Source organism: Chiloscyllium punctatum, chromosome 3 (genome assembly GCF_047496795.1).
Source record: "Chiloscyllium punctatum isolate Juve2018m chromosome 3, sChiPun1.3, whole genome shotgun sequence".
In the NCBI taxonomy this organism is placed as follows: domain Eukaryota; kingdom Metazoa; phylum Chordata; class Chondrichthyes; order Orectolobiformes; family Hemiscylliidae; genus Chiloscyllium; species Chiloscyllium punctatum.
In genome coordinates, this window is record NC_092741.1 from 9,881,983 (window position 1) to 9,909,601 (window position 27,619).

Sequence of the window (27,619 nt, forward strand, 5' to 3'; positions counted from 1 at the left end):
GAATACAGTATCCCACACCCACACACTCACTATGAATACTGTATCCCACACCCACACCCTCGCTGTGAATACAGTATCCCACATCCTCACTGTGAAGACAGTATCCCACACCCTCACTGTGAATACAGTATCCCACACACACACCCTCACTGTAAATACAGTATCCCACACCCACACACTCACTGTGAATACAGTATCCCACACCCACACCCTCACTGTGAATACAGTATCCCACACCCACACACTCACTGTGAATACAGTATCCCACACCCTCACTGTCTGTACAGTATCCCATAATCACACCCTCACTGTGAATACAGTATCCCACACCCACACCCTCACTGTGAATACAGTATCTCACACCCACACCCTCACTGTGAATACAGTATCTCACACCCACACCCTCACTGTTAATACAGTATCCCACACCCACAAACTGACTGTGAATACAGTATCCCACACCCACACCCTCACTGTGAATACAGTATCTCACACCCACACCCTCACTGTGAATACAGTATCTCACACCCACACCCTCACTGTGAATACAGTATCTCACAACCACACCCTCACTGTGAATACAGTATCCCACACGCACACCCTCACTGTGAATACAGTATCTCACACCCACACCCTCACTGTGAATACAGTATCCCACACCCACACCCTCACTGTGAATACAGTATCTCACACCCACACCCTCACTGTGAATACAGTATCCCACACCCACACCCTCACTGTGAATACAGTATCCCACGCCCACACCCTCGCTGTGAATACAGTATCCCACACCCTCACTGTGTATACAGTATCCCATAATCACACCCTCACTGTGAATACAGTATCCCACACCCACAAACTGACTGTGAATACAGTATCCCACACCCACACACTCACTGTGAATACAGTATCCCACACCCACACTCTCACTGTGAATACAGTATCCCACACCCACACCCTCACTGTGAATACAGTATCCCACACCCACACCCTCGCTGTGAATACAGTATCCCACACCCTCACTGTGAATACAGTATCCCACACCCACACCCTCACTGTGAATACAGTATCCCACACCCACACACTCACTGTGAATACAGTATCCCACACCCACACCCTCACTGTGAATACAGTATCCCATACCCACACCCTCACTGTGAATACAGTATCCCACACCCTCACTGTGTATACAGTATCCCATAATCACACCCTCACTGTGAATACAGTATCCCACACCCACAAACTGACTGTGAATACAGTGCCCCATACCCACACCCTCGCTGTGAATACAGTATCCCACACCCTCACTGTGAATACAGAATCCCACACCCTCACTGTGAATACAGTATCCCACACCCTCACTGTGAATACAGTATCCCACACCCACACCCTCACTGTGAATACACTATCCCACACCCACACCCTCACTGTGAATACTATATCCCACACCCACACCCTCACTGTGAATACTATATCCCACACCCACACTCTCACTGTGAATACAGTATCCCACACCCACACCCTCACTGTGAATACAGTATCCCACACCCACACCCTCACTGTGAATACTGTATCCCACACCCACACCCTCACTGTGAATACAGTATCCCACACCCACACACTCACTGTGAATACTGTATCCCACACCCACACCCTCGCTGTGAATACAGTATCCCACACCCTCACTGTGAATACAGAATCCCACACCCTCACTGTGAATACAGTATCCCACACCCTCACTGTGAATACAGTATCCCATAATCACACCCTCACTGTGAATACAGTATCCCACACCCACACCCTCGCTGTGAATACAGTATCCCACACCCACACACTCACTGTGAATACTGTATCCCACACCCACACCCTCACTGTGAATACAGTATCCCACACCCACACACTCACTGTGAATACTGTATCCCACACCCACACCCTCACTGTGAATACAGTATCCCACGCCCACACACTCACTGTGAATACTGTATCCCACACCCACACCCTCGCTGTGAATACAGTATCCCACACCCTCACTGTGAATACAGTATCCCACACCCACACCCTCACTGTGAATACAGTATCCCACACCCACACACTCACTGTGAATACAGTATCCCACACCCACACCCTCACTGTGAATACAGTATCCCACACCCACACCCTCACTGTGAATACAGTATCCCACACCCTCACTGTGTATACAGTATCCCATAATCACACCCTCACTGTGAATACAGTATCCCACACCCACAAACTGACTGTGAATACAGTATCCCACACCCACACCCTCACTGTGAATACACTATCCCACACCCACACCCTCACTGTGAATACTATATCCCACACCCACACCCTCACTGTGAATACTATATCCCACACCCACACTCTCACTGTGAATACAGTATCCCACACCCACACCCTCACTGTGAATACAGTATCCCACACCCACACCCTCACTGTGAATACTGTATCCCACACCCACACCCTCACTGTGAATACAGTATCCCACACCCTCACTGTGTATACAGTATCCCACACCCACACCCTCACTGTGAATACAGTATCCCACACCCATACACTCACTGTGAATACAGTATCCCACACCCACAAACTGACTGTGAATACAGTATCCCACACCCACACCCTCACTGTGAATACAGTATCCCACACCCTCACTGTGAATACAGTATCTCACACCCACACCCTCACTGTGAATACAGTATCCCACACCCACACACTCACTGTGAATACAGTATCCCACACCCACACACTCACTGTGAATACAGTATCTCACACCCACACCCACACTGTGAATACAGTATCCCACACCCACACCCTCACTGTGAATACAGTATCCCACACCCTCACTGTGAATACAGTATCCCACACCCACACCCTCACTGTGAATACAGTATCCCACACCCACACACTCACTGTGAATACTGTATCCCACACCCACACCCTCACTGTGAATACAGTATCCCACACCCACACACTCACTGTGAATACTCTATACCACACCCACACCCTCGCTGTGAATACAGCATCCCACACCCACACCCTCACTGTGAATACAGTATCCCACACCCACACCCTCACTCTGAATACAGTATCCCACACCCACACCCTCACTCTGAATACAGTATCGCACACCCACACCCTCACTGTGAATACAGTATCCCACACCCACACCCTCACTCTGAATACAGTATCCCACACCCACACCCTCACTCTGAATACAGTATCCCACACGCCCACCCTCACTCTGAATACAGTATCCCACTCCCACACCCTCACTGTGAATACAGTATCTCACACCCACACCCTCACTGTGAATACAGTATCCCACACCCACACACTCACTGTGAATACAGTATCCCACACCCTCACTGTGAATACAGTATCCCACACCCACACCCTCACTGTGAATACAGTATCCCACACCCACACCCTCACTGTGAATACAGTATTCCACCCCCACGCCCTCACTGTGAATACAGTATCCCACACCCACAAACTGACTGTGAATACAGTGCCCCACACCCACACCCACACTGTGTATACAGTATCTCACACCAACACCCTCACTGTGAATACAGTATTCCACACCCACACCCTCACTGTGAATACAGTATCCCACACCCACACCCTCACTGTGAATACAGTATCTCACACCCACACCCTCACTGTGAATACAGTATTCCACACCCACACCCTCACTGTGAATACAGTATCCCACACCCACACCCTCACTGTGAATACAGTATCTCACACCCACACCCTCGCTGTGAATACAGTATTCCACACACTCACTGTGAATACAGTATCCCACACCCACACCCTCACTGTGAATACAGTATCCCACACCCACACCCTCACTGTGAATACAGTATCCCACACCCTCACTGTGAATACTATATCCCACACCCACACCCTCACTGTGAATACAGTATCCCACACCCACACCCTCACTGTGAATACTATATCCCACACCCACACCCTCACTGTGAATACTATATCCCACACCCACACCCTCACTGTGAATACTATATCCTACACCCACACCCTCACTGTGAATACTATATCCCACACCCACACCCTCACTGTGAATACACTATCCCACACCCACACTCTCACTGTGAATACAGTATCCCACACCCACACCCTCACTGTGAATACAGTATCCCACACCCACACCCTCACTGTGAATACTGTATCCCACACCCACACCCTCACTGTGAATACAGTATCCCACACCCACACACTCACTGTGAATACTGTATCCCACACCCACACCCTCGCTGTGAATACAGTATCCCACACCCTCACTGTGAATACAGAATCCCACACCCTCACTGTTAATACAGTATCCCACACCCACACCCTCACTGTGAATACAGTATCCCACACCCACACACTCACTGTGAATACAGTATCCCACACCCACACCCTCACTGTGAATACAGTATTCCACCCCCACACACTCACTGTGAATACAGTATCCCACACCCTCACTGTCTGTACAGTATCCCATAATCACACTCTCACTGTGAATACAGTATCCCACACCCACACCCTCACTGTGAATACAGTATCCCACACCCACACACTCACTATGAATACTGTATCCCACACCCACACCCTCGCTGTGAATACAGTATCCCACATCCTCACTGTGAAGACAGTATCCCACACCCTCACTGTGAATACAGTATCCCACACACACACCCTCACTGTGAATACAGTATCCCACACCCACACACTCACTGTGAATACAGTATCCCACACCCACACCCTCACTGTGAATACAGTATCCCACACCCACACACTCACTGTGAATACAGTATCCCACACCCTCACTGTCTGTACAGTATCCCATAATCACACCCTCACTGTGAATACAGTATCCCACACCCACACCCTCACTGTGAATACAGTATCTCACACCCACACCCTCACTGTGAATACTGTATCTCACACCCACACCCTCACTGTGAATACAGTATCCCACACCCACAAACTGACTGTGAATACAGTATCCCACACCCACACCCTCACTGTGAATACAGTATCTCACACCCACACCCTCACTGTGAATACAGTATCTCACACCCACACCCTCACTGTGAATACAGTATCTCACAACCACACCCTCACTGTGAATACAGTATCCCACACCCACACCCTCACTGTGAATACAGTATCTCACACCCACACCCTCACTGTGAATACAGTATCCCACACCCACACCCTCACTGTGAATACAGTATCTCACACCCACACCCTCACTGTGAATACAGTATCCCACACCCACACCCTCACTGTGAATACAGTATCCCACGCCCACACCCTCGCTGTGAATACAGTATCCCACACCCTCACTGTGTATACAGTATCCCATAATCACACCCTCACTGTGAATACAGTATCCCACACCCACACACTCACTGTGAATACAGTATCCCACACCCACACTCTCACTGTGAATACAGTATCCCACACCCACACCCTCACTGTGAATACAGTATCCCACACCCACACCCTCACTGTGAATACAGTATCCCACACCCACATAGTCAGTGTGAATACTGTATCCCACACCCACACCCTCACTGTGAATACAGTATCCCACACCCACACACTCACTGTGAATACTGTATCCCACACCCACACCCTCACTGTGAATACAGTATCCCACACCCTCACTGTGAATACAGTATCCCACACCCACACCCTCACTGCGAATACAGTATCCCACACCCACACCCTCACTGTGTATACAGTATCCCACACCCACACCCTCACTCTGAATACAGTATCCCACACCCACAACCTCACTCTGAATACAGTATCCCACACGCACACCCTCACTCTGAATACAGTATCCCACACCCACACCCTCACTGTGAATACAGTATCTCACACCCACACCCTCACTGTGAATACAGTATCCCACACCCACACCCTCACTGTGAATACAGTATCTCACACCCACACCCTCACTGTGAATACAGTATCCCACACCCACACCCTCACTGTGTACACAGTATCCCACACCCACACCCTCACTGTGAATACAGTATCCCACACCCACACCCTCACTGTGAATACAGTATCCCACACCCACACCCTCACTGTGAATACAGTATCTCACACCCACACCCTCACTGTGAATACAGTATCCCACACCCTCACTGTGAATACAGTATCCCACACCCACACCCTCACTGTGAATACAGTATCCCACACCCACACCCTCACTGTGAATACAGTATCCCACACCCACACCCTCACTGTGTATACAGTATCCCACACCCACACCCTCACTGTGAATACAGTATCCCACACCCACACCCTCACTGTGAATACAGTGTCCCACACCCACACCCTCACTGTGTATACTGTATCCCACAGCCACACCCTTACTGTGAACACAGTGTCCCTCTCCCAGGCTTTCCCATCTGTCTACGAGATCCCAGTGAGGGGCTGTCAGCGTGCTGATTTGGCTGATATCTTGTTTGTCAAGATCAGTGTGGTGCTGGAAAAGCACAGCAGTTCAGGCAGCATCCGAGGAGCAGGGAAATCAATGTTTCGGGCAGGAGCCCTTCATTAGGAATGAGGCAGGATGCCTCTGGGGTGGAGTGATAAGTGGGAGGGAGGTGGGGGTCAGGATAAGGTGTCTGAGAGTTCACGAGGTGAATGGGGGTGGGGGTTGAAGGTGATAGGTCAGAGAGGAGGGTGGAGTGGATATGTGGGAAAGGAGATAGGCAGGTAGGACAGGTCATGGGGACAGTGCTGAGCTGGAAGTTTAGAACTAGGGTGAGGTGGGGGAAGGGGAAATGAGGAAGCTGTTGAAGTCCACATTGATGCCCTGGGGTTGAAGTGTTCCGAGGCGGAAGATGAGGCGTTCTTCCTCCAGGCGTCTGGTGGTGAGGGAGCGGCGGTGAAGGAGGCCCAGGACCTCCATGTCCTCGGCAGAGTGGGAGGGGGAGTTGAAATGTTGGGCCACGGGGCGGTTTGGTTGATTGGTGCGGATGTCCCGGAGATGTTCCCTAAAGCGCTCTGCTAGGAGGCGCCCAGTCTCCCCAATGTAGAGGAGACCACATCGGGAGCAACAGATACAATAAATGATATTAGTGGATGTGCAAGTAAAACTTTGATGGATGTGGAAGGCTCCTTTAGGGCCTTGGATGGAGGTGAGGGAGGAGGTGTGGGCACAGCTGTTACAGTTCCTGCGGTGGCAGGGGAAGGTGCCAGAATGGGAGGGTGGGTTGAAGGGGGGGGGGGCGTGGACCTGACCAGGTAGTCACGGAGGGAACGGTCTTTGCGGAAGGTGGAAAGGGGTGGGGAGGGAAATATATCGCTGGTAGTGGGGTCTGTTTGGAGGTGGCGGAAATGTCGGTGGATGATTTGGTTTATGCGAAGGTTTGTAGGGTGGAAGGTGAGCACCAGGGGCGTTCTGTCCTTGTTACGGTTGGAGGGGTAGGGTCTGAGGGCAGAGGTGCGGGATGTGGACGAGATGCGTTGGAGGGCATCTTTAACCACGTGGGAAGGGAAATTGCGGTCTCTAAAGAAGGAGGCCATCTGGTGTGTTCTGTGGTGGAACTGGTCCTCCTGGGAGCAGATACGGCGGAGGTGGAGGAATTGGGAATACGGGATGGCATTTTTGCAAGAGGTCGGGTGGGAAGAGGTGTAATCCAGGTAGCTGTGGGAGTTGGTGGGTTTGTGAAAAATGTCAGTATCAAGTTGGTCGTCATTAATGGAGATGGAGAGGTCCAGGAAGGGGAGGGAGGTGTCAGAGATGGTCCAGGTAAATTTAAGGTCAGGGTGGAATGTGTTGGTGAAGTTGGTAAATTGCTCCATCTCCTCGCGGGAGCACGAGGTGGCACCAATGCAGTTCCCGGACTATGAGGTTGGAAGCTGTGGGTGGGAGATCTCCTGAGGTGATGAGGTTCTGTATGGTCTGGGAGATGATGGTTTGGTGATGGAGGGTGGGGTCATGGTCGAGGGGGCAGTAGGAGGAGGTGCCCTCGAGTTGGCGTTTGGCTTCAGCGGTGTAGAGGTCAGTGCGCCAGACTACCACTGCGCCCCTTTATCCGCTGGCTTGATGGTGAGGTTGGGATTGGAGCAGAGGGATTGGAGGGCTGCACGTTGTGAGGGTGAGAGGTTGGAGTGGGGGAGGTGGGGGGTAGACAGGTTCAGGTGGCAGTTGGAAATGAAGAGGCCAGCGCGGGGGGTGTTGTCTGTGTACCTTGTATGTGTTGTCGGTCAGTGTGTTCATCATGTTCTGTAAGTAGGATCTGAAGCCGATGTGCATCTTTGCTGAGCTGGAGGTTAAATTCCTGAACTCGTTGCTGCGTCCAGGGAAACGTGCCCGTGGCCTCCGAGTGTGGGGCTTATGCATGTCACTGACAGACTCCGTGAAGATCCTCATGAACCAGTGAAGGGAGAACTGGTACATGCAGTTCAACTTTGCCAGTTCATCCATGACAAAGTACATGACTGAGCCGCGGGTGGCCATTGGCAAATACTTCTTGCGAGCAGCCACGATCTTCCTCTCATTTTCCTCTGAGGCTTCCACTCGCAACTTAATCTCTTTGGACATTTCTTTGGACTGTTGAAGGGTGTCGATGAGGTCCTGGTCATCCAGAATATGCCCTACGGATAAGATGGTATGGTTCGAGAACGCGTCGCACGGTTTGAGTTCAGCTGGAGGACTGAGCACAGTGCTGAGTGTCTACTGCAGGAAACGTGTGAATGCATCAGTGGGACTTGGGAATGAGAAACTTCACTCATTTGGGCTTCCCACTGTGCGAGATAAATTACACTACCCCCTACACCACTGACCCAGCCAACTTGGATGCTCACGTTTTGCAATTTCTGCTTTGAGGACTTGCAAATCTTTCTGTTCGGTAACTTTCTGCAACCTTTCTCATTTAAAAAAAAATATCCAGCTCCTCTATTCTTCCTCCCAAAGTATATGACCTCACATTTCCCCACATTATACCCCATCTGGGATCAATGTTGGGACCACAGCTGTTTTCCACTCTTGGAGAAAGGAAGGGAAGTGGGCGAGAAATCGGCAAATGTCAGACAATGGGGAGAATCTGCAGTTTGCAATCGTTGTTCATTTTGTAAGGGAGAACGGAAGAAATGTTATTGAAATGGAGAGACTGCAGAACGCTGCAACACACTGGGACTTGGGGGGGGTGGGGGGGGGGGAACTTGTGCACAAACACAGAAAGCTAGCTCCCAGGAACAGCAGGTAATCAGGAAGGGCTACTGCAATGTTGGGCCTTGTTTCAAGGGGATTGGAGTATAAGAGTAGGGGAGTCTTACTGCAACTGTATAGGGAGCTGGGGAGAGCACATCTGGAGCACTGTCAGCAGCTGTGTCCCTTATTGAAGGGAAGGTACCATTTCCTTGGAGGCAGTTCGAGGAGGGTCACTGGGAGGGTCACTGGGATGGTCGGAGTGTTTTCTGAGCAAAGGTTAAAGAGCCTGGGAGGTCAGGCCTGACCTGGGGCTTTTCCAGCACCACACTCTGACTCTGACTCTCCAGAATCTGCCATCCTCCCTTTCTCCCACACAGGGAGTCTACTCCCTGGAGTGTCGAGGAACGAGAGGGGACCTCACCTGAAACACATCCCTTCGATTCTTCAGGGGTCAATGCTGACAGGACGGTCCCCTAATGGGAGGGTCTAGGGCCCGAGGGCACACTCCCAGGATAAAGGGGCATTGATTTAAGATGGAGATAAGGAGGGATTTCTTCCCTCAGAGGGGATGTGGCTCTTTGGAACTTGCCCCAGAGAGCTGTGAGGGCAGAGTCCCTGTGTTTATTTAAGGCTGAGATCGATAGATTCTCAATCAGTCAGGGATTCGAGGGTTATGGGGAATGGAGAGGAAAGCAGATCTGCGGAATGTCAGATCAGCAGTGATCCAGCTGAGTGATGGATCAGGCTGGAGGGGCCGAATGGCCTACTCCTGTTCCTATTTCTGATGGTCTGATGGCCACACATTTCCTCAAATTATATTCCACCTACCAATTTTTTGCCCACTCACCCAACGTGTATACAACCCTCTGCAGACTCCTGGTGTCTTGTTTTTGTTTATTCATGGGTCATTGGAATCACTGGCTGGGTCCAGTATTTATTGCCCCGTCCCTAGTTGCCCCCTTGAGAGGGTGGGGGGAGCTACCTTCCTGACCCACTGCAGTCCCTGTGCTGTGGGAAGACCCACAATGTCCCTGAGGGAGGGAATTCCAGGATTCGGACCCAGTGACACTGAAGGAACGAGGAGATATTTCCCAGTCAGGATGGGGAGGGGCTCGGAGGGGAACTTGCAGGGGGTGGGGTTCCCGTGTATCTGCTGCCCCTTGTCCTTCTCTGAAACATTCTGCAAGCAGGTGTCCTGTCTCCCCAATGTAGAGGAGACCACATCAAAGCAATGGATACAGTAGAGGGGGTGTGTGGAAGGGCAGGTAAATCTCTGATGGATGTGGAAGGATCCTTTAGGGGGGCGTTAGACGGAGGTGTTGGTGGGGGGGGGGGGGGGGGGGGGGGGTTGTGGGGGCAGGTTTTGCAAATCCTGTAGTGGCAGGAGAAGATGCCAGGACAGGAGGGACCCTGTCAGGGTGATCCCCTGGGGGGTGAGGGACCCTGTCAGGGTGATCCCCTGGGGTTTAGGGGGGACCCTGTCAGGGTGACCCCCTGGGGTTTGGGGGGGACCCTGTCAGGGTGACCCCCTGGGGGGTGAGGGACTCTGTCAGGGTGACCCCCTGGGGTGTGAGGGACCCTGTCAGGGTGACCCCCCTGGGGGGTGAGGGACCCTGTCAGGGTGACCCCCTGGGGTTTGGGGGGGACCCTGTCAGGGTGACCCCCTGGGGGGTGAGGGACCCTGTCAGGGTGACCCCCTGGGGGGGTGAGGGACGCTGTCAGGGTGACCCCCTGGGGTGAGGGGGGACCCTGTCAGGGTGACCCCCTGGGGGTGTGAGGGACCCTGTCAGGGTGACCCCCCTGGGGGGTGAGGGGGGACCCTGTCAGGGTGACCCCCTGGGGGGTGAGGGGGGGACCCTGTCAGGGTGACCCCCTGGGGGGTGAGGGACCCTGTCAGGGTGACCCCCCTGGGGGATGAGGGGGGGACCCTGTCAGGGTGACCCCCTGGGGGGTGAGGGGGGGACCCTGTCAGGGTGACCCCCTGGGGGGTGAGGGACCCTGTCAGGGTGACCCCCTGGGGGGTGAGGGGGGGGACCCTGTCAGGGGTGACCCCCCTGGGGGGTGAGGGGGGACCCTGTCAGGGTGACCCCCTGGGGGGTGAGGGGGGGGACCCTGTCAGGGTGACCCCCTGGGGGGTGAGGGACCCTGTCAGGGTGACCCCCTGGGGGGGTGAGGGGGGGACCCTGTCAGGGTGACCCCCTGGGGGGTGAGGGGGGGGACCCTGTCAGGGTGACCCCCTTGGGGGTGAGGGACCCTGTCAGGGTGACCCCCTGGGGGGTGAGGGGGGGACCCTGTCAGGGTGACCCCCGGGGGGGTGAGGGGGGGACCCTGTCAGGGTGACCCCCGGGGGGGGTGAGGGACCCTGTCAGGGTGACCCCCTGGGGGGTGAGGGACGCTGTCAGGGTGACCCCCTGGGGGGGTGAGGGACCCTGTCAGGGTGACCCCCTGGGGTGAGGGGGGACCCTGTTAGGGTGACCCCCTGGGGTGTGAGGGACCCTGTCAGGGTGACCCCCTGGGGTGTGAGGGACCCTGTCAGGGTGACCCCCTGGGGGGTGAGGGACCCTGTCAGGGTGACCCCCTGGGGAGTGAGGGACCCTGTCAGGGTGGCCCCCTGGGGTGTGAGGGACCCTGTCAGGGTGACCCCCTGGGGTGTGAGGGACCCTGTCAGGGTGGCCCCCTGGGGGGGTGAGGGACCCTGTCAGGGTGACCCCCTGGGGTGTGAGGGGGGGACCCTGTCAGGGTGACCCCCTGGGGGGGTGAGGGACCCTGTCAGGGTGACCCCCTGGGGAGTGAGGGACCCTGTCAGGGTGATCCCCTGGGGTGTGAGGGACCCTCTCAGGGTGATCCCCTGGGGGGTGAGAGGGGGACCCTGTCAGGGTGACCCCCTGGGGAGTGAGGGGGGGACCCTGTCAGGGTGACCCCCTGGGGTGTGAGGGACCCTGTCAGGGTGACCCCCTGGGGGGTGAGGGACCCTGTCAGGGTGACCCCCTGGGGTGTGAGGGGACCCTGTCAGGGTGACCCCCTGGGGGGTGAGGGACCCTGTCAGGGTGACCCCCTGGGGAGTGAGGGACCCTGTCAGGGTGACCCCCTGGGGTGTGAGGGGGGACCCTGTCAGGGTGACCCCCTGGGGGTGAGTGAGGGACCCTGTCAGGGTGACCCCCTGGGGGGGTGAGGGACCCTGTCAGGGTGACCCCGTGGGGTGTGAGGGGGGGACCCTGTCAGGGTGACCCCCTGGGGGGTGAGGGGGGACGCTGTCAGGGTGACCCCCTGGGGGGTGAGGGGGGGACCCTGTCAGGGTGACCCCCTGGGGGGTGAGGGGGGGACCCTGTCAGGGTGACCCCCTGGGGGGTGAGGGGGGGACCCTGTCAGGGTGGACCCCCTGGGGGGTGAGAGGGGGGACCCTGTCAGGGTGACCCCCTGGGGGGGTGAGGGGGGGGACCCTGTCAGGGTGACCCCCTGGGGGGTGAGGGGACCCTGTCAGGGTGACCCCCTGGGGGGTGAGGGGACCCTATCAGGGTGACCCCCTGGGGGGTGAGGGACCCTGTCAGGGTGACCCCCTGGGGGTGTGAGGGGGGGACCCTGTCAGGGTGACCCCCTGGGGGTGAGTGAGGGACCCTGTCAGGGTGACCCCCCTGGGGGGGTGAGGGACCCTGTCAGGGTGACCCCCTGGGGTGTGAGGGGGGGACCCTGTCAGGGTGACCCCCTGGGGGGTGAGGGACCCTGTCAGGGTGACCCCCTGGGGGGTGAGGGACCCTGTCAGGGTGACCCCCTGGGGGGTGAGGGACCCTGTCAGGGTGACCCCCTGGGGGGTGAGGGACCCTGTCAGGGTGACCCCCTGGGGGGTGAGGGTCCCTGTCAGGGTGACAGCCTTGTGTCTTGGGGTTGTTTTTAGCTGCAGTGCCTCGTGTCCTGCACAGTAAGGTTAATGACATTGTGTGAGAGAGGTATAAACTGAAATATCCAACTGGATTACTGAAGAATTCCAGCCAACATCCTAAATATACCAGGAATGAGGGAGAGGGAATGCACCAGATGGGTGGTGGATCTGTCACCACGGTTTCCCTGTCGGAGGGTCGTTCCCAGCCTGCCTAACACTTACATCTTTCACCTTGAACAGAGCGAGTCTGTCGGCTGCCTGGCCATTGGGTTGGGATGGTCCCCAGCTATCGTTCCCGTCACCCTGTTAGCTTTGCTTCACTCTTAATATTTACAGCCGTGTGGGTACGTTCCTGAATAGGAATGGTTTGGAATGATGTGGTCCGTGCAGACAGCTGGGCTTGGGTTACTTTGGGAATGTGGCTGGTGTGGATTCGTGAGACTGAAGGGTCTGTGTCTGCGTGGTATGGCTTTGTGACTCTCTGCTCAACTGACGGACAAAGAAATGACTTGACAACGTATTCTGAAGGGAACCTTTTCAAATTGAGTTTGGTTCCTGCCACGGTCAAAGTCCTGGTGATTCTTAGAAGCTATTGATCAATTTAGCAGTGATAGAGTCACACACAGATGGGCAAGTCCCAAACAGGCCCTTCCATCATGTAGTCCACTGGGAGTGATACCTCTGGGCATGAACAATCCAGCCACGTGGGTACATCAACAACATGTCAGTGATGCCCCCCCCCCCCCCCTGCCCTTGGCAGTCAGCTCGGCTTACCCTCATTTTTCTGAAATAAGGAGAGTGATTTATTCTCCAGATCGCGCAGGGTGACCAGGTCGTTGGCAATGCTCTGCAGCAGTTGTCCAAGCTGTTCCTCCACTTGTGGGTGCTGTCGCTTCACCACGCGGGATAGAAGTTGCTCCTGGAGACCCTCGAAGGTCACCGTGCAGTTAATCAGGGTCACTAGGTTACACACAGCGGGTAGAAAGTTCGGGTTGGAGATCCGGGTGGTCATGTACAACCTGCGATGACAGCGTTAGACCAATCAACACATTCACTCAAACTCAAATACAAACAAAATCCAGACAGAAACTGCTGTAGAACATGCAGAAAGGCGATTGGACTCGAAACATGAACTCTGCTTTCTCTCCACAGATGCTGCCATAGCTGCTGAGTTTCTCCAGCAATTTCTGTTCCGATTTTCTGAATCCGGGTTTGGTGTTACCTGAAGTTGGAATTGTATTCGACTTCCTTGTTTCCAATCCTGATGTAGTCCTGCCCCTCTCGGGAATAAATCTCTCGCACTAACACTGGCCTCAGCCCTGGATCAATCTGCTCCGTTAATTCCTGCAGGGAAGGAGACAAATCCAACTCATTCCTGCCCTTTCAATCTTTCCTCAGCTTCTTTATCCTGGTCAGTTGAGGCAACCCACAGATTAGATACAGAGTAAAACTCACCCTACGCTGCCCCAATCAAATCCTCCAAGGATAAGGACAGCACAGGGTTAGATACAGAGTAAAGCTCCCTCTACACTGTCCCCATCAAACCCTCTCAGGGCAGGGACAGCACGGGGTTAGATACAGAGTAAAGCTCCCTCTACACTGTCCCCATCAAACACTCTCAGGGCAGGGACAGCACGGGGTTAGATACAGAGTAAAGCTCCCTCTACAATGTCCCCATCAAACACCCCCCAGGACAGGGACACCACGGGGTCAGATACTGAGTAAAGCTCCCTCTACACCGTCCCCCATCAAACACTCTCAGGGCAGGGACAGCACGGGGTTAGATACAGAGTAAAGCTCCCTCTACACTGTCCCCATCAAACAATCCCAGGACAGGGACAGCACGGGGTTAGATACAGAGTAAAGCTCCCTCTACACTGTCCCCATCAAACAATCCCAGGACAGGGACAGCACGGGGTTAGATACAGAGTAAAGCTCCCTCTACACTGTCCCCATCAAACAATCCCAGGACAGGGACAGCACAGGGTTAGATACAGAGTAAAGCTTCCTCTACACTGTTCCCCCATCAAACACCCACCAGGACAGGAACAGCACGGGGTCAGACACTGAGTAAAGCTCCCTCTACACTGTTCCCCATCCAACCCTCAAGGACAGGGACAGTATGGGGTCAGACACTGAGTAAAGCTCCCTCTACAGTGTCCCCTAAGCAGCAGCTTCCTTTCTCGATACTCACGTGTAGGAGGACTGGGTATCCCATGCGAATCGCACTCTCCAGGAGTTTGGTATACCCAGGGTCTGTTGCCAGGAGGATAACCAGCTCCTGCCCTTCCATCTTTGTGATCCAACTCCTTGCCTGACCCTGTGGGTCAATGAGTAGCGGCCAGTTGTTGCTCATCTTCACCAGGATAGCATTTTCGGTGGAGTAATTATCAGCTGGCAGACCCTGATTCTGTAAAATGCGAACCTGAGAGAGGGATACATCACATTCCTTTAACATTGTGAACATATGTGTGCACACACAGCCAGACAATTCAAAACCATCACAGACTTACTCCGAAATACTTTGATTTGTTTTTTGGTTTTTGTCCCAATTATGTATCCCTCCCTTCCTCACTCACTCCCTCCGCACTTTGCCACTCTGTTCCTCCAAATCCCTTTCACTCTATTCCACTTTCCCAATCTCGAGTCACAGAAACAGGCCTTTCAGCCCATCAACTCTGCACTAGTGTGTGTGGGGTGTATATAAACGGGAGTGCGTGTGTGTGTACGTCGCGCGTGCATGCATGAGAGTGTGTGTATTTGCATGTGCATGTGTATTTGTGCGTGTGAGCGCATGTGTATTTGTGTGTGCGAGTGTGTGCATTTGCGTGTGCGTCCATGTGCGCGCGTGTGTATTTGCGTGTGCGAGTGTGTGCGCGCGTGTGCATTTGCGTGTGCGTGCGTCTGTTTGCGTGTGCGTGCGTCTGTTTGCGTGTCCGTGTGTGTGCGCACGTGTGTATTTGCGTGTGTGTGTGCACGTGTGTATTTGCGTGTGCGTGCGTGTGTTTGCGTGTCTGTGTGTGCGCGCGTGTGTATTTGCGTGTGCGTGTGTGTGCGCGCGTGTGTATTTGCGTGTGCGTGTGTGCGCGCACGGGTGTATTAGTGTGTGCATGTGTGTGCGGGCGTGTGTTTGCGTGTCCGCATGTGTGCGCACGTGTGTATTTGTGTGTGCGTGCGTGTGTATTTGCATGTGCGTGCGTGTGTTCGCATGTGTATTTGTGTGTGCGCGTGTGTGTATTTGCGTATGCGTGCATGCATGGGTGAGTGTGTGCTCAATAGCCCTTTGCAGACTCTGGGTCACCCTTACCCTGTCTCTGTCCCTCTGCAGACTCTGGGTCACCCTTACCCTGTCTATGTCCCTCTGCAGACTCTGGGTCACCCTTACCCTGCCTATACCCCTCTGCAGACTCTGGGTCACCCTTAACCTGTCTATGTCCCTCTGCAGACTCTGGGTCACCCTTACCCTGCCTATACCCCTCTGCAGACTCTGGGTCACCCTTACCCTTTCTATGTCCCTCTGTAGACTCTGGGTCACCCTTACCCAGTCTATGTCCCTTTGGAGACTCTGGGTCACCCTTACCCTGTCTATGTCCCTCTGCAGACTCTGGGTCACCCATACCCTGTCTATGTCCCTCTGCAGACTCTGGGTCACCCTTACCCTGCCTATACCCCTCTGCAGACTCTGGGTCACCCTTACCCTGTCTATGTCCCTCTGTAGACTCTGGGTCACCCTTACCCAGTCTATGTCCCTCTGCAGACTCTGGGTCACCCTTACCCTGTCGATGTCCCTCTGCAGACTCTGGGTCACCCTTACCCTATTTATATCCCTCTGCAGACTCTGGGTCAGCCTTACCCTGTCGATGTCCCTCTGCAGACTCTGGGTCACCCTTACCCTGTCTATACCCCTCTGCAGACTCTGGGTCACCCTTACCCTGTGTATGTCCCTCTGCAGACTCTGGGTCACCCTTACCCTGTCTATACCCCTCTGCAGACTCTGGGTCACCCTTATCCTGTCTATGTCCCTCTGCAGACTCTGGGTCACCCTTACCCTGTGTATGTCCCTCTGCAGACTCTGGGTCACCCTTATCCTGTCTATGTCCCTCTGCAGACTCTGGGTCACCCTTACCCAGTCTATGTCCCTCTGCAGACTCTGGGTCACCCTTACCCTGTCTATGTCCCTCTGCAGACTCTGGGTCACCCTTACCCTGTCTATGTCCCTCTGCAGACTCTGGGTCACCCTTACCCTGTCTATACCCCTCTGCAGACTCTGGGTCACCCTTACCCTGTCTATGTCCCTCTGCAGACTCTGGGTCACCCTTACCCTGTCTGTACCCCTCTGCAGACTCTGGGTCACCCTTACCCTGTCTGTACCCCTCTGTAGACTCTGGGTCACCCTTACCCTGTCTATGTCCCTCTGCAGACTCTGGGTCTCCATTACCCTGTCTGTACCCCTCTGCAGACTCTGGGTCACCCTTACCCTGTCTGTATCCCTCTGCAGACTCTGGGTCACCCTTACCCTGTCTATACCCCTCTGCAGACTCTGGGTCACCCTTACCCAGTCTATGTCGCTCTACAGACTCTGGGTCACCCTTACCCTGTGTATGTCCCTCTGCAGACTCTGGGTCACCCTTACCCTGTCTGTACCCCTCTGCCGACTCTGGGTCACCCTTACCCTGTCTGTACCCCTCTGCAGACTCTGGGTCACCCTTACCCTGTCTGTACCCCTCTGCAGACTCTGGGTCACCCTTACCCTGTCTGTACCCCTCTGCAGACTCTGGGTCACCCTTACCCCGTCTATGTCCCTCTGCAGACTCTGGGTCACCCTTACCCTGTCTGTACCCCTCTGCCGACTCTAGGTCACCCTTACCCTGTCTGTACCCCTCTGCCGACTCTGGGTCACCCTTACCCTGTCTGTACCCCTCTGCCGACTCTGGGTCACCCTTACCCTGTCTGTACCCCTCTGCCGACTCTGGGTCGCCCTTACCCTGTCTGTACCCCTCTGCCGACTCTGGGTCACCCTTACCCTGTCTGTACCCCTCTGCAGACTCTGGGTCACCCTTATCCTGTCTATACCCCTCTGTAGACTCTGGGTCACCCTTACCCTGTCTATGTCCCTCTGCAGACTCTGGGTCACCCTTACCCTGTCTGTACCCCTCTGCAGACTCTGGATCACCCTTACCCTATCTGTACCCCTCTGCCGACTCTAGGTCACCCTTACCCTGTCTGTACCCCTCTGCAGACTCTGGGTCACCCTTACCCTGTCTATATCCCTCTGCAGACTCTGGGTCACCCTTACCCTGTCTATATCCCTCTGCAGACTCTGGGTCACCCTTACCCTGTCTGTACCCCTCTGCCGACTCTAGGTCACCCTTACCCTGTCTGTACCCCTCGGCAGACTCTGGGTCACCCTTACCCTGTCTATATCCCTCTGCAGACTCTGGGTCACCCTTACCCTGTCTATATCCCTCTGCAGACTCTGGGTCACCCTTACCCTGTCTATATCCCTCTGCAGACTCTGGGTCACCCTTACCCCGTCTATGTCCCTCTGCAGACTCTGGGTCACCCTTACCCTGTCTGTACCCCTCTGCAGACTCTGGGTCACCCTTACCCTTTCTATGTCCCTCTGCAGACTCTGGGTCACCCTTACCCTGTCTATACCCCTCTGCAGACTCTGGGTCACCCTTATCCTGTCTATACCCCTCTACAGACTCTGGGTCACCCTTACCCTGTCTATGTCCCTCTGCAGACTCTGGGTCACCCTTACCCTGTCTATACCCCTCTGCAGACTCTGGGTCTCCCTTATCCTGTCTATACCCCTCTGCAGACTCTGGGTCACCCTTACCCTGTCTATGTCCCTCTGCAGACTCTGGGTCACCCTTAGCACTTGCTGTTGTATTTTGGAGTTGTTGCAAACTGAGCGATAATACATTCACTTTCCTCATCCTAGTCATTGCTGTAAATTGTAAATAACTGTACGTTAACTGAGTCAACTGTAAACCAGGATTCCACTGTGTCTTTGACTGCTCTCTGACCTCTTATTCTCTCTCCCAATATTTCCCACAGAATCCCAACTCTCCTGATAGCCCCCACTCTTCCTCAGTTTCGGAATCTCCCTGTTATTGTTCCTGATTATCTTCCCCAGGTGCTCACTCATTGACTGCTCTGATGAAGGGAAGGATTTATATGTCAGGCTGAGACAGTGTTAACAACATCGTACAGCACCGGAACATGCCCTTCGACCCACGAGGGTGCATCAAACATGTCTCCTCATGGAACTGAGTCCATTGGGCTTCTCTTGCTAGTGTTTACCTCATTTTTTTCTGTAGTTGCTGGGATGAGGGAATAGTCAGGTGACATTGGGATTTGATTCTCAGTCAGGAATGTTATCCATTCCTCCATCAGTTTCTTCCTGTAGTGTGCGGTGAATGGACCGTAGTAGGTGATGCTTGCAGCAGAGAGAAGGGTGTCTCCCACAATTCCCTGATAATAGCCATCTAACGCATCAAGACATTCCTTCCAACGGTCCTGTAAGGACAAGATCCGATTAATCCTGCTTAATCCCCACAAACAGTCAGAGAGACGTAGTGTGTTACTGGAGTTCGGGAGAATGACGGAGGGATATAAAACACGAAAGAGGATCTATAAGGTGGATGGTGAACTGGTGTGGGACAGGCTAGGACAAGAGGTCATCGATATAGAGTGAGAGGAGCTCAGTTCAAAACTGAGATGAAGAGAAACAACTTCTCTCCTGAGGGTTGTGAATCTGTGGAGCCCACTGCCCCAGAGTGCAGTGGCGGCAGAATCAATCAACAGATTCAAGAAACAATTCCATATGTTTCTGATGAAAAGCAGGATAGAGGGATAGGGGGAGCAGGAAGAAAGTGGAGTTGAAATCAGGATATGATTAACCATGATCATGTTAAACAGCAGAGTGGGCTCAAAGGCCTCAATTGCCCACTCTCGTTCCTAATTCCTATGTTCCACTCTCCCTCCCACTCTGTATTGGCCTCAGTCTCTGTCTCACTGTCTCTCTCTGTACTAGTCTATGTGTGTATATCTCTCTCTCTCTCTCTGTATAAGTCTATCGCACTCTGTCTTTCTGTACCAGTCTCATTCTCTCTCTCTTTCTCTCTCTCTCTCTCTCTCTCTCTCTCTCTCCCTCACACCCCCTTTGCACCAGTCTGTCTCTCTCTCTGTACCAGTCTCATTCTCTCTCTCTCTGTACAAGTCTCTCCCTCTCCTTCTCTCTATACCAGTCTCTGTCTCTCTCTCTCTCTCTCTTTCTCAAACCCCCGCTGCACCAGTCTCTCTCACTCTGTACCTGTCTCACTCTGTACCTGTCTAAGTCTCACTCTCTCTGTATCAGTCTCTCTCTCTCTCTCCCTGTCTGTACGAGCATCTCTCTCCCTGTCTGTACCAGTCGCTCTCGCTCTCTCTCCCTGTCTGTACCAGTCTCTCTCTCCCTGTCTGTACCAGTCTCTCCCTCCTGTCTGTACCAGTCTCTCTCTCCCTCCTGTCTGTACCAGTCTCTCTCTCTCCCTGTCTGTACCAGTCTCTCCCTCCTGTCTGTACCAGTCTCTCTCTCCCTCCTGTCTGTACCAGTCTCTCTCTCTCTCCCTGTCTGTACCAGTCTCTCTCTCTCTCTCCCTGTCTGTACCAGTCTCTCTCCCTCCCTGTCTGTACCAGTCTCTCTCTCTCTCTCCCTGTCTGTACCAGTCTCTCTCTCCCTGTCTGTACCAGTCTCTCTCTCTCCCTGTCTGTACCAGTCTCTCTCTCCCTCCTGTCTGTACCAGTCTCTCTCTCTCTCCCTGTCTGTACCAGTCTCTCCCTCCTGTCTGTACCAGTCTCTCTCTCCCTCCTGTCTGTACCAGTCTCTCTCTCTCTCCCTGTCTGTACCAGTCTCTCTCTCTCCCTGTCTGTACCAGTCTCTCCCTCCTGTCTGTACGAGTCTCTCCCTCCTGTCTGTACCAGTCTCTCTCTCCCTCCCTGTCTGTACCAGTCTCTCTCTCTCCCTGTCTGTACCAGTCTCTTTCTCCCTGTCTGTACCAGTCTCTCCCTCCCTGTCTGTACCAGTCTCTCTCTCCCTGTCTGTCCCAGTCTCTCTCTCGCTCCCTGTCTGTACCAGTCTCTCTCTCCCTGTCTGTCCCAGTCTCTCTCTCTCTCCCTCTCTGTACCAGTCTCTCTCTCCCTCTCTGTACCAGTCTCTCTCTCCCTGTCTGTACCAGTCTCTCTCTCTCTCCCTGTCTGTACGAGTCTCTCTCTATCTCCCTGTCTGTAACAGTCTCTCTCTCTCCCTGACTGTACCAGTCTCTCTCTCCCTGTCTGTACCAGTCTCTCTCTCTCCCTGTCTGTACCAGTCTCTCTCTCCCTGTCTGTACCAGTCTCTCTCTCTCTCTCCCTCTCTGTACCAGTCTCTCTCTCTCTCTCCCTGTCTGTACCAGTCTCTCTCTCCCTCCTGTCTGTACCAGTCTCTCTCTCCCTCCTGTCTGTACCAGTCTCTCTCTCTCCCTGTCTGTACCAGTCTCTCTCTCTCTCCCTGTCTGTACTCGTCTCTCTCTCCCTGTCTGTACCAGTCTCTCTCTCTCCCTGTCTGTACCAGTCTCTCTCTCCCTGTCTGTACCAGTCTCTCTCTCCCTCCTGTCTGTACCAGTCTCTCTCTCCCTATCTGTACCAGTCTCTCTCTCTCTCTCCCTCTCTGTACCAGTCTCTCTCTCCCTGTCTGTACCAGTCTCTCTCTCCCTGTCTGTACCAGTCTCTCCCTCCTGTCCGTACCAGTCTCTCCCTCCTGTCTGTACCAGTCTCTCTCTCTCTCCCTGTCTGTACCAGTCTCTCTCTCTCTCCCTCTCTGTACTCGTCTCTCTCTCCCTGTCTGTACCAGTCTCTCTCTCTCCCTGTCTGTACCAGTCTCTCTCTCCCTGTCTGTACCAGTCTCTCTCTCCCTCCTGTCTGTACCAGTCTCTCTCTCCCTCCTGTCTGTACCAGTCTCTCCCTCTCTCCCTGTCTGTACCAGTCTCTCTCTCCCTGTCTGTACCAGTCTCTCTCTCCCTCCTGTCTGTACCAGTCTCTCTCTCTCTCCCTGTCTGTACCAGTCTCTCTCTCTCTCTCCCTGTCTGTACCAGTCTCTCTCTCTCCCTGTCTGTACGAGCATCTCTCTCCCTGTCTGTACCAGTCTCTCTCGCTCTCTCTCCCTGTCTGTACCAGTCTCTCTCTCTCTCCCTGTCTGTACCAGTCTCTCTCTCTCTCCCTGTCTGTACCAGTCTCTCTCTCCCTGTCTGTACCAGTCTCTCTCTCCCTGTCTGTACCAGTCTCTCCCTCCTGTCTGTACCAGTCTCTCTCTCCCTCCTGTCTGTACCAGTCTCTCTCTCTCTCCCTGTCTGTACTCGTCTCTCTCTCTCCCTGTCTGTACCAGTCTCTCTCTCTCCCTGTCTGTACCAGTCTCTCCCTCCTGTCTGTACCAGTCTCTCTCTCCCTCCTGTCTGTACTAGTCTCTCTCTCTCTCTCCCTGTCTGTACCAGTCTCTCTCTCCCTGTCTGTACCAGTCTCTCTCTCCCTGTCTGTAACAGTCTCTCCCTCCTGTCTGTACCAGTCTCTCTCTCCCTCCTGTCTGTACTAGTCTCTCTGTCTCTCTCCCTGTCTGTACCAGTCTCTCTCTCTCTCCCTGTCTGTACTCGTCACTCTCTCCCTGTCTGTACCAGTCTCTCTCTCTCCCTGTCTGTACCAGTCTCTCTCTCTCCCTGTCTGTACCAGTCTCTCTCTCCCTGTCTGTACCAGTCACTCCCTCCTGTCTGTACCAGTCTCTCTCTCCCTCCTGTCTGTACCAGTCTCTCTCTCTCTCCCTGTCTGGACCAGTCTCTCTCTCCCTCCTGTCTGTACCAGTCTCTCTCTCTCTCCCTGTCTGTACCAGTCTCTCTCTCTCTCTCCCTGTCTGTACCAGTCACTCTCTCGCTCCCTGTCTGTACCAGTCTCTCTCTCCCTGTCTGTACCAGTCTCTCTCTCTCTCCCTCTCTGTACCAGTCTCTCTCTCCCTGTCTGTACCAGTCTCTCTCTCCCTGTCTGTACCAGTCTCTCTCTCTCTCCCTGTCTGTACCAGTCTCTCTCTCTCTCCCTGTCTGTACCAGTCTCTCTCTCCCTGTCTGTACCAGTCTCTCTCTCTCCCTGTCTGTACCAGTCTCTCTCTCCCTGTCTGTACCAGTCTCTCTCTCTCCCTGTCTGTACCAGTCTCTCTCTCCCTGTCTGTACCAGTCTCTCCCTCCTGTCTGTACCAGTCTCTCTCTCCCTCCTGTCTGTACCAGTCTCTCTCTCTCTCTCCCTGTCTGTACCAGTCTCCCTCCCTCCCTGTCTGTACCAGTCTCTCTCTCCCTGTCTGTACCAGTCTCTCTCTCTCTCCCTGTCTGTACCAGTCTCTCTCTCCCTGTCTGTACCAGTCTCTCTCTCTCTCCCTGTCTGTACCAGTCTCTCTCTCCCTGTCTGTACCAGTCTCTCCCTCCTGTCTGTACCAGTCTCTCTCTCCCTCCTGTCTGTACCAGTCTCTCTCTCTCTCTCCCTGTCTGTACCAGTCTCCCTCCCTCCCTGTCTGTACCAGTCTCTCTCTCCCTGTCTGTACCAGTCTCTCTCTCTCTCCCTCTCTGTACCAGTCTCTCTCTCCCTGTCTGTACCAGTCTCTCTCTCTCTCCCTGTCTGTACCAGTCTCTCTCTCCCTGTCTGTACCAGTCTCTCTCTCTCTCCCTGTCTGTACCAGTCACTCCCTCCTGTCTGTACCAGTCTCTCTCTCCCTCCTGTCTGTACCAGTCTCTCTCTCTCTCTCCCTGTCTGTACCAGTCTCTCTCTCTCTCCCTGTCTGTACCAGTCTCTCTCTCCCTGTCTGTACCAGTCTCTCTCTCTCTCCCTGTCTGTACCAGTCTCTCTCTCCCTGTCTGTACCAGTCTCTCTCTCCCTGTCTGTACCAGTCTCTCCCTCCTGTCTGTACCAGTCTCTCTCTCCCTCCTGTCTGTACCAGTCTCTCTCTCTCTCTCCCTGTCTGTACCAGTCTCTCTCTCTCTCTCTCTCCCTGTCTATACGAGCATCTCTCTCCCTGTCTGTACCAGTCTCTCTCTCCCTCCCTGTCTGTACCAGTCTCTCTCTCCCTGTCTGTACCAGTCTCTCTCTCCCTGTCTGTACCAGTCTCTCCCTCCTGTCTGTACCAGTCTCTCTCTCCCTGTCTGTACCAGTCTTTCTCTCCCTGTCTGTACCAGTCTCTCCCTCCTGTCTGTACCAGTCTCTCTCTCTCTCCCTGTCTGTACCAGTCTCTCTCTCTCCCTGTCTGTACCAGTCTCTCTCTCCCTGTCTGTACCAGTCTCTCTATCCCTGTCTGTACCAGTCTCTCCCTCCTGTCTGTACCAGTCTCTCTCTCTCTCCCTGTCTGTACCAGTCTCTCTCTCCCTCCCTGTCTGTACCAGTCTCTCTCTCCCTCCCCGTCTGTACCAGTCTCTCTCTCTCTCTCCCTGTCTGTACCAGTCTCTCTCTCTCTCCCTGTCTGTACCAGTCTCTCCCTCTCTCCCTGTCTGTACGAGCATCTCTCTCCCTGTCTGTATCAGTCTCTCTCTCTCTCCCTGTCTGTACCAGTCTCTCTCTCCCTGTCTGTACCAGTCTCTCTCTCCCTGTCTCTACCAGTCTCTCTCTCTCCCTGTCTGTACCAGTCTCTCTCTCCCTGTCTGTACCAGTCTCTCTCGCTCTCTCTCCCTGTCTGTACCAGTCTCTCTCTCCCTGTCTGTACCAGTCTCTCCCTCCTGTCTGTACCAGTCTCTCCCTCCTGTCTGTACCAGTCTCTCTCTCCCTCCTGTCTGTACCAGTCTCTCTCTCTCTCCCTGTCTGTACTCGTCTCTCTCTCCCTGTCTGTACCAGTCTCTCTCTCTCCCTGTCTGTACCAGTCTCTCTCTCCCTGTCTGTACCAGTCTCTCCCTCCTGTCTGTACCAGTCTCTCTCTCCCTCCTGTCTGTACCAGTCTCTCTCTCTCTCTCCCTGTCTGTACCAGTCTCACTCTCTCCCTGTCTGTACGAGCATCTCTCTCCCTGTCTGTACCAGTCCCTATCACTCTCTCTCCCTGTCTGTACCAGTCTCTCTCTACCTGTCTGTACCAGTCTCTCCCTCCTGTCTGTACCAGTCTCTCTCTCCCTCCTGTCTGTACCAGTCTCTCTCTCTCTCCCTGTCTGTACTAGTCTCTCTCTCTCTCTCCCTGTCTGTACCAGTCTCTCTCCCTCCCTGTCTGTACCAGTCTCTCTCTCCCTGTCTGTACCAGTCTCTCTCTCTCTCCCTGTCTGTACCAGTCTCTCTCTCTCTCCCTGTCTGTACTCGTCACTCTCTCCCTGTCTGTACCAGTCTCTCTCTCTCCCTGTCTGTACCAGTCTCTCTCTCCCTGTCTGTACCAGTCACTCCCTCCTGTCTGTACCAGTCTCTCTCTCCCTCCTGTCTGTACCAGTCTCTCTCTCTCTCTCCCCCTGTCTGGACCAGTCTCTCTCTCTCCCTGTCTGTACCAGTCTCTCCATCCTGGCTGTACCAGTCTCTCTCTCCCTCCTGTCTGTACCAGTCTCTCTCTCTCTCCCTGTCTGTACCAGTCTCTCTCTCTCTCTCTCTCCCTGTCTGTACCAGTCTCTTTCTCTCTGTCTGTACCAGTCTCTCCCTCCTGTCTGTACCAGTCTCTCTCTCTCTCCCTGTCTGTACCAGTCTCTCTCTCTCTCCCTGTCTGTACCAGTCTCTTTCTCCCTGTCTGTACCAGTCTCTCCCTCCTGTCTGTACCAGTCTCTCTCTCTCCCTGTCTGTACCAGTCACTCTCTCGCTCCCTGTCTGTACCAGTCTCTCTCTCCCTGTCTGTACCAGTCTCTCTCTCCCTGTCTGTACCAGTCTCTCTCTCTCTCCCTCTCTGTACCAGTCTCTCTCTCCCTGTCTGTACCAGTCTCTCTCTCTCTCCCTCTCTGTACCAGTCTCTCTCTCCCTGTCTGTACCAGTCTCTCTCTCCCTCCTGTCTGTACCAGTCTCTCTCTCTCTCCCTGTCTGTACCAGTCTCTCTCTCTCTCTCTCTCCCTGTCTGTACTCGTCACTCTCTCCCTGTCTGTACCAGTCTCTCTCTCTCCCTGTCTGTACCAGTCTCTCTCTCCCTGTCTGTACCAGTCACTCCCTCCTGTCTGTACCAGTCTCTCTCTCCCTCCTGTCTGTACAGTCTCTCACTCTCTCTCCCCCTGTCTGGACCAGTCTCTCTCTCTCCCTGTCTGTACCAGTCTCTCCATCCTGTCTGTACCAGTCTCTCTCTCCCTCCTGTCTGTACCAGTCTCTCTCTCTCTCCCTGTCTGTACCAGTCTCTCTCTCTCTCTCTCCCTGTCTGTACCAGTCTCTTTCTCTCTGTCTGTACCAGTCTCTCCCTCCTGTCTGTACCAGTCTCTCTCTCTCTCCCTGTCTGTACCAGTCTCTCTCTCTCTCCCTGTCTGTACCAGTCTCTTTCTCCCTGTCTGTACCAGTCTCTCCCTCCTGTCTGTACCAGTCTCTCTCTCTCCCTGTCTGTACCAGTCACTCTCTCGCTCCCTGTCTGTACCAGTCTCTCTCTCCCTGTCTGTACCAGTCTCTCTCTCTCTCCCTCTCTGTACCAGTCTCTCTATCCCTGTCTGTACCAGTCTCTCTCTCTCTCCCTCTCTGTACCAGTCTCTCTCTCCCTGTCTGTACCAGTCTCTCTCTCCCTCCTGTCTGTACCAGTCTCTCTCTCTCTCCCTGTCTGTACCAGTCTCTCTCTCTCTCCCTCTCTGTACCAGTCTCTCTCTCCCTGTCTGTACCAGTCTCTCTCTCTCCCTGTCTGTACCAGTCTCTCTCTCCCTGTCTGTACCAGTCTCTCTCTCTCCCTGTCTGTACCAGTCTCTCTCTCCCTGTCTGTACCAGTCTCTCTCTCCCTGTCTGTACCAGTCTCTCCCTCCTGTCTGTACCAGTCTCTCTCTCCCTCCTGTCTGTACCAGTCTCTCTCTCTCTCTCTCCCTGTCTGTACCAGTCTCCCTCCCTCCCTGTCTGTACCAGTCTCTCTCTCCCTGTCTGTACCAGTCTCTCTCTCTCTCCCTGTCTGTACCAGTCTCTCTCTCTCTCTCCCTGTCTGTACCAAATCTCTCTCTCTCCCTGTCTGTACGAGCATCTCTCTCCCTGTCTGTACCAGTCTCTCTCGCTCTCTCTCCCTGTCTGTACCAGTCTCTCTCTCCCTGTCTGTACCAGTCTCTCCCTCCTGTCTGTACCAGTCTCTCTCTCCCTCCTGTCTGTACCAGTCTCTCTTCTCTCCCTGTCTGAACTCGTCTCTCTCTCCCTGTCTGTACCAGTCTCTCTCTCTCCCTGTCTGTACCAGTCTCTCTCTCTCCCTGTCTGTACCAGTCTCTCTCTCCCTGTCTGGACCAGTCTCTCCCTCCTGTCTGTACCAGTCTCTCTCTCCCTCCTGTCTGTACCAGTCTCTCTCTCTCTCTCCCCCTGTCTGGACCAGTCTCTCTCTCTCCCTGTCTGTACCAGTCTCTCCATCCTGTCTGTACCAGTCT

General features: G+C 54.1%; 1 protein-coding gene across 1 annotated transcript in view; it reads right to left on the bottom strand.

Annotated features, from left to right (window-relative positions):
• Positions 1-27,619, bottom strand: part of LOC140453925 (dynein axonemal heavy chain 6-like) — a 754,975-nt gene that overhangs the window by 134,685 nt on the left and 592,671 nt on the right. The window contains exons 36-40 of the mRNA XM_072548780.1: positions 19,398-19,613; positions 15,283-15,513; positions 14,311-14,432; positions 13,863-14,107; positions 8,249-8,655 (exon numbers count right to left, since the gene is read on the bottom strand). Of these exons, the coding sequence (XP_072404881.1) occupies positions 8,249-8,655; positions 13,863-14,107; positions 14,311-14,432; positions 15,283-15,513; positions 19,398-19,613 (1,221 nt within the window). The remainder of the gene's footprint in view (positions 1-8,248; positions 8,656-13,862; positions 14,108-14,310; positions 14,433-15,282; positions 15,514-19,397; positions 19,614-27,619) is intronic.